The following is a 7,500-nucleotide window of genomic DNA, read 5'->3' on the forward strand; positions in this document are numbered from 1 at the left end:
TCTCCACTCACCTCTGTCTTCCGTCCTCTCCCTTCCTTCCTCAACAGACATTCCCCTCTTCCCCAAAGCCCCCTTTACCCCATCCATCCACCTCATCCTAGGACGTCCCCTCATGTTCACTCCCTCCACATCTGCCTTCCATACCTCTTTTACTAGTCTTTCTTCACTCATTCTTTCCATGTGTCCATGTGTCCATGTGTCCAAACCATCCTAATGTGTGTATGTGTGTGTGTGTGTATGTATACATGTGTATATATATATATACATATACATATATATATATATATATATACATATACATATATGTGTGTGTGTGTATACATGTATATATATATGTATATATATACATATATATGTATGAATATATATATATGTATGTATACACATATATATATACATATATATATATATATATGTATATATATAAATATATATATATAAATATACATATATATATATATATATATATATATATACATACATACATACATACATACATACATACATACATACATGCATACATAGATATGCCAATTTCTTTTCCCCCTTATAGGGGAGGTAGCCAAAAAACAAAGGCATAAAAACCACTCCCACCCATTACATTCCTAATACACTCCACTCCTCTCTACCCTCTTCTCTCCCTCTTATCGTGGCACCTCCTGGATGACGGGTCATCCCTGCATCTTTCCCACTGCCCTGGATCAGAAGCAGTGTCGCAAGACACAGCACATCCACAGCAAGGCCGCTTCATTAAATCGGCGACCCCCTTCTCCGTCCCCTCATAGAGAAAAGGAGAAGACGGGGAGAAATTCCTTCGGGCTGCGTCAAAATTTTCTCACACACACTACTTCACCCCCTATCCCCCACCCACTTCACCTCATGCATCACAACATCATCCATATACAACCATTTTCTATTCACCCCTGTTTTCTCTCCTCTCTCGTACTTCCTCAACAGACATTCCCCTCTTCTCCAAAGCCCCTTTTATCCCATCCATCCATCTCATCCTAGGTCGCCCCCTCATGTTTACTCCTTCCACATCTGCCTTTCACACCTCTTTTACTAGTCTTTCTTCACTCATTCTTTCCATGTGTCTAAACCATCCTAATACTCTTTCATTAACCCTATCTCTCAACTCCCTTTCCACCCCCGTTCTCCTCCTCACCTCCTCATTTCTTACTCTATCTAGCCTAGTAACCCCAATCATACATCTCAGACACCTTATCTCAAATACATTCAAACTCTATCTCTCTTCCTCTCTTATGTTCCATGTTTCTGCCCCATACAGTGCTATTGGTACAATCATTATTTAATACAATCTCCTCTTAGCATTCATTCTCAAATGTCTATTTCTCATTACACTTTTTAATCCACCGAGGCATTTATTCGCTTCTCTCAGTCTGCATTCTACCTTCACCTCCACTCCTCCCTTTCTTGCCACATTCGCACCCAAGTATCTAAAACTATCCACTTCCTCCAGTCGCTCTCCCTTAATGCTCACTTCCAGTCTGCTGCCACTTTCACCCCTTATACATCTCATCACCTTATATTTACCTACATTTATCTTCAACTTCCTTCTTTCACACACTTTCCCAAACTCTTTCACTAACTTCGTCAATCCCTCCTCTGATCCTGCTACAAGCGCAGTGTCGTCCGCAAACGAGATTCTCAGCTCACCTTCCACCAAAATGTATATATATATATATATATATATATATATATATATATATATATATATATATATATATATATGTATGTATGTATGTATGTATGTATGTATATATATATATATGTATATATATATATATATATATATTTTTTTTTTCTAAAACATGACTTAAGATAGTAAGCAGCTAATGCTAGGGACAATTTGGCTCCAGTAGGTGTTACCACAGAAAATAGATATCACCGAAGAAAAACACTGATCCACGTATTATGTACATGCCTGAAAATATTTTGAGCAAGTTTTGAAACCGTGGCTAATCCTTTTAAAACTTTGTCGACTGAAATGAACATTTCTTGTGGTATTTGACTCTGACTACCTTTTTTTATTTTCTAATTTATTTATTTATTTGTTCCTTTCTTATACGAGAAAACTCTACGGACCACGAAACCCATTCCAAATTAATAATGTTCCATAACACATGTCAAATATGCCTTACTTCGATTATGCTAAGCGGTTTAACTGAGCTAAGACCCATAGCAGTCACCGGATTAAAAAAAAAAAAAAAAAAAAAAAAATTCTTCATAATCTCTTTCTCATCCTCCAGGTTACCACCACACACTTTTATTCAGTTGTAAAAGTCACTCGGCTGTCAAGAAACAAATGAACACCATATTCACACAGAACAAGAATCCACGTTTGTTATTTTCCGAAAATGTCCGAGAAACTCAAACCCTCTAACTGTTTAAGAACAAAATTATATGGAGAACAAACCCTTCCATCTGCAACGTTCGATTCTTCAGAAACGTTTAAAAAGTCCAAATAAACATTCGAAGATGACATCACGAGTTCGAACATGCTCAGGAGGCGTCATTGAACATTCGAACATCCTGACGTCACGAAAATGTTCGAAACCTCACACAACTGTTCGAGGACTCCTTCAATATGGCCTGCTGTGGAGCTTTTGCCTCTGGAACGTCGGTGAGTAATTTAAATTGTTTTGCACAATTGTCAACAAAAGCCATGAAACAACTCAACAATTTCATGTGTACCTGGTCCTTTAGACGCATTAGAACTCCAGTCTACGCCCTCCAATGAGTCGGTTCAGGGTGTGGTGTACGTTGTGATATATTATTAGTTATTTTGCTAAATCAATCTTAGTACTTGTACTTGCCTCTCTCCCTCTTATTTCCCATCTATGTGCTATTTTGTATACTCTGTATATTGTAAAAAAAAAAGTTGTATAGTACAATGAGTACCACTTTATTAGGACTACGAGTATAACAACGATCGCCAACTCTATCCCTCCTTTCTTACCTGTGACACCTCGGCGTGGCAAAATGGGGAAAAAGCGCTGGAACGTATCATAGAATTTATTCATACCTTTGTCTTGATCCTAAAACGTGATACTCATTGTACTATATAGCTTTCTTGACTATATATTGATATAAAATAAAACTACTTCAAATAGCACATAGATGGGAAATAAGAGAAAGGTTGATTTGGCGGAATGGATAGTAAATCATGATCTTGACTATATATTGATATAAAATAAAACTACTTCAAATAGCACATAGATGGGAAATAAGAGAAAGGTTGATTTGGCGGAATGGATAGTAGTAAATCATGACGTATGCAACACCCTGAACGGACTCCTTAGAGCGCGCAGATTATAATACTATTTTCGTAAAGATATATTTTTTCACACCAAAAGAACATGTCCATGAAAAAAATTATAGAAACTCAGTTAGGAAAACTGTAGAGGTAAAATTGAAAGATTATATTTAGGTAGACATTTTATTCACTTATGGAATAGTTCCCCACATGAAGATGACTAAAAGCAATATAAGTAAAGGCGCAATTGAAAACAGAGTTAAATAAAACCAGTAATGATTGTAACCTCCACTTAATCCGGTTCAGACTTGGTTAAAGAAGGCGAATAAAGGCAGAGTTATCTAAAACCAGTAATGATGGTGACCTCCACTTAATCCAGTTCAGACTTGATTAAAGAAGGTTATTTCCTTCGCGCCCGAACTGAAGGGATTACCTGCTTCATTATATGAAGTTGTCTTTCAAAGATTTGAACAAAATGAACATATCATGTGAACAAGCTGAAAGAAGGGACCGAAATTACTTCAGAATTATTTATAAGTATTTTGAGGCTCACAAGAGAAAAAAGGTAATTCTTGATACACCTGACAAAATAGATGAAAATAAATATACAAATGAATTAATAAGTAAACATAGAATTAGACGAATATATAAATAGATAAATCTACATTGCGTGATGACAATCCAACTGGAGAGCCAGCTATATAATTTGGTTTGCTGTTAATGGTTGGTCGAATAGTTGTGACAATACTGACCTCAATTTTCTTCCACTCAATTTCTCGTGAGATGCACTTTTGGTATCCCCTTATGCCAGACGTTTTTTTTTTTTTTTTTTTTTTTTTTTACGGGTATATGCAATACCTCACATAGTGTCTTCGTGTCTACCCTCTCATAATTATCCTTTTCCAAACATATAAATACCCCAAAAACATTCTTACCCTTTCCTAAAGCTTTCTGATATATCTGTCTTACCACAAAAATATGATCCACACAACCCCTACCTGTCCTAAACCTACACTGTTCCTCACCAATTACTCGCTCTGTTCCTCTCCTAATCCACTCAATCAAGACACTCCCATAAGCCTTCCCAACTACACTCAACAAAACTGGTCCCTCTAAAACTACTACACTCACACTTGCCCCTTTCCCCTTGTAGAGTAGACTATACAGGCACTCCTCCAGTTCTCTGGTAATCTACCCTCTTTTAAACATACATTTACAGCTTTGTAGTACAATCTACGAAGGGCAAAGATCTCTCCTTGTCAGATAAAGGAGAGCGTCTCCCCTAGCTCTTCTATTTGGAGAGCACAGTTGCCTCCTTAAAAAGTATCAAAGGTCCGTCAAGGCACATTTGGTGTGGTTGTTAGTTAGCGAATACATTTTGGGTTAATACGATATATGTGTGTTAGTTGTATAATGATTGATGGTTATCTTTCGTGGATATGGTTAGATATGGTGTATGTATTGTAGTTATAATTATGTAGTATGGGGGAGGTATAAGAAAAGGTTAATGAACTGTCTGGTGACATTAGGTTCTTCCTTGTTGGACGATGGCGCGATGGCGTGATAGCGTTGTTGTGATATGTTGCATTCTTTGAGTTATGTGTTTAAGATTAAGAAATGCAACGTCAGCAAGATTGCTAAAGCCTGCCTTCATTCATGTTGGGGAATACGTGTCATTGCGTGTGACCTATGGGTATTGTTGGTAAAATGGATACACCCTATCCTCCTTCACATTTAGCAACTCCTTGAAATACTCTGCCCATCTTCCTCTTACTGTGATCTCTTTCACTAACATCTCTCCATCTGCACCTTTTACTTTTTCTTCTCTATTTGATTCGCCCCCTCTTCCTCTCTTACTCTCTTTTCAAAACATCTTTTCATTACTTTAAATAAAATCCGTCATACTCTTACCCCATTTCACGTCTGCTCTCCTCTTTACCTCCTTTATCTTATGCTTTACTTCTCTTATTTTTTCTTCGTACCTCTCATATGCTTTTTTCGTCCTATTCTGTAACCAATCTGTTAACCCATTAAATCCCAAGTTTTTTTGGTCAGGAATTTTCACGGTTTTCTGTAATCTAAGTAATGTGAAGGGTTATGAGAGACAATATATAGTGGTTTTAATGCTTTATTTCCTGCTGTAAGCTTATAAGAAGCTGTCCTCAAATGAGGACACTAGGATAATATAATAGCTTTGTATAGTGATAATCTGTTAGCAAAGGATACTATAAAGAAAAACATATTCTTCTCTTTTTGTGTGTTTGATGCTGAAAACTTGTAAAAATAAATCTGATATTCTAAAAAAAACATGATATAAAGTAACCCAATACAAATAAACTGAATCATGAAAGCCAATATATCATTTTGCATTCACTTTTTGTGATAAGGGGCAAAACATTCTATACAGAGTGTTACATTGCATTTAGCACAATATGTTCTTGGTTTCTTGGAGCAAGGTTTCCTTTGGCACCGTCTTTGTTGTTCCCGTTTTGCAACAACATGGTCCTTTCCGTCATACCGAACATCAGCGAGTTTCGTAGATGGGCTTGGTGCGTTACTTTTTCTCCCCAGTTTTCTGCCTGCATCTCCCAACTTCAAATAAGGCACACATACTGCTCTTTTGAAGCTTACTAAGTCAAGGTGTTCCTTTCCTTGATGTAGGAATTTATGGATGATCCACGCATTTACAATCATCATGTCTAATACAAGTGTGAAGAGCGGCCAATACCACTTCTTTCCCCGTAGAGAAGTTGCGTATTTCCCAGTCAACCAGTCATGGTGACCTACACCTCCCATATAAGCATTGTAGTTGTTGAGAACATTTGGTTGAGGAACATCACCTTTTGCTTTGATATCAATTTGCCATCTCTTAACCTTCTTGACAGGTTCAATGGTATCATAATTTGTTCCAACACACACACACTTGTTGTCAGACCACCTGACAAAAAGAATTACTTTATTTGTGTCAAACATATAATCATAGGTGCCTCGTTTCTATTTTTTCATTATATTTGTTGGCCGTAAAGGACATTTGCTCAATCTGCTTTCCCTGACTGTGACTGTGGCCTGATAACCGAGATTCCTAAGACAAACTAACAAATCGTACCCAGTGAAAAAGTTGTCAAAGAAAACAGAATGAGAATTTGGTACTTTCACTGCCTCTAACATTCTCAAAACAACCTTTGTTCCGAGTAGCAGGCCATCATTATCATCATTCCTAGAACTCTTGCCACAATACATGTCAAAATTATAGCAGTAACCTGAGGCTCCATATGCAGCCCAGAATTTGTACCCAAATCTGATGGGTTTACCTCTCATAAACTGCTTCAATGAATTACGTCCATAGTACTTCACCATCATTTCATCTACAGATATGAATTCCTCAAATATGCCAAACTGCTGAAATGACTCTTTGGCTAGTGACAATAGAGACCTAATTTTGAACCCTTTGTCATGTGTATTGTCCTTGGTATCTTCATTATTGCAAAAATGTATAAGACTTTTCACAAGCTGATAACGATTTCTTGACATTGCCCTTTGAATGATTGGGACCCCGAGATCTTCCTCACTTGACCAGTAATCTCTCTCAGAAGGAACTTTGTGATATCCAGAAAATAGTAATATTCCAATGAATGTTTTCAACTCATCAACACTGAATGTAAAATCACACATATTTTTACATGAACTTGCATAGCGAACTGTCTCTTTGACAATGTGCTCATAGATGCCGGGAGTCATAAGTTTCTCAAACAGTTCCAGAGGTGATAAAGTATCTAGATTATCTTTCATTTTCTGCAAACAATCCCTGTGATGTTCGGAACGCCCTTTGACCTTCCTGTATTCAGGAGTTTTGTGTTTCCATACGGGTTCAGAGTCACAAAATTTGCGTTTTTTTCTGGATGATGTAGCGGCTTTAGCTTTATTTTCAGCATGTTCTTCTATCGGCACTCTATCCACATGAACTTCTAAGGTACCAGGCACATCTTGAACAGATATCTCACCCATTTCATCTTCAGCTATATCCTCCTCGTCAGTCAGTTCATCTACATCCGGTGGTACAATAATCACATCAGCTCTTTCAGCTGTATCTTCCTCTTCATCCTCATCAAACAATAATTCAAGGGCTCTCTCAACTGTGAGTGCAGAACGTTGTCTCTTCGCCATCTGCGATGAAACAGAATAATATACACAAGTTTATAAAAGAGAATAATCATAATAAAATA

The 7,500-nt window shown here is 37.2% G+C and overlaps 1 protein-coding gene across 1 annotated transcript in view; it reads right to left on the reverse strand.

Moving 5' to 3' along the window:
* LOC143028888 (uncharacterized) overlaps positions 1-7,500 on the reverse strand; it is a 22,473-nt gene that overhangs the window by 14,498 nt on the left and 475 nt on the right. Inside the window, exons 2-4 of the mRNA XM_076191244.1 lie at positions 6,375-7,441; positions 6,065-6,215; positions 2,584-2,721 (exon numbers count right to left, since the gene is read on the reverse strand). Of these exons, the coding sequence (XP_076047359.1) occupies positions 2,584-2,721; positions 6,065-6,215; positions 6,375-7,441 (1,356 nt within the window). The remainder of the gene's footprint in view (positions 1-2,583; positions 2,722-6,064; positions 6,216-6,374; positions 7,442-7,500) is intronic.

The sequence above is a fragment of the Oratosquilla oratoria genome, chromosome 10, assembly GCF_046742065.1.
Source record: "Oratosquilla oratoria isolate Oo_2021 chromosome 10, ASM4674206v1, whole genome shotgun sequence".
Classification (NCBI taxonomy): domain Eukaryota; kingdom Metazoa; phylum Arthropoda; class Malacostraca; order Stomatopoda; family Squillidae; genus Oratosquilla; species Oratosquilla oratoria.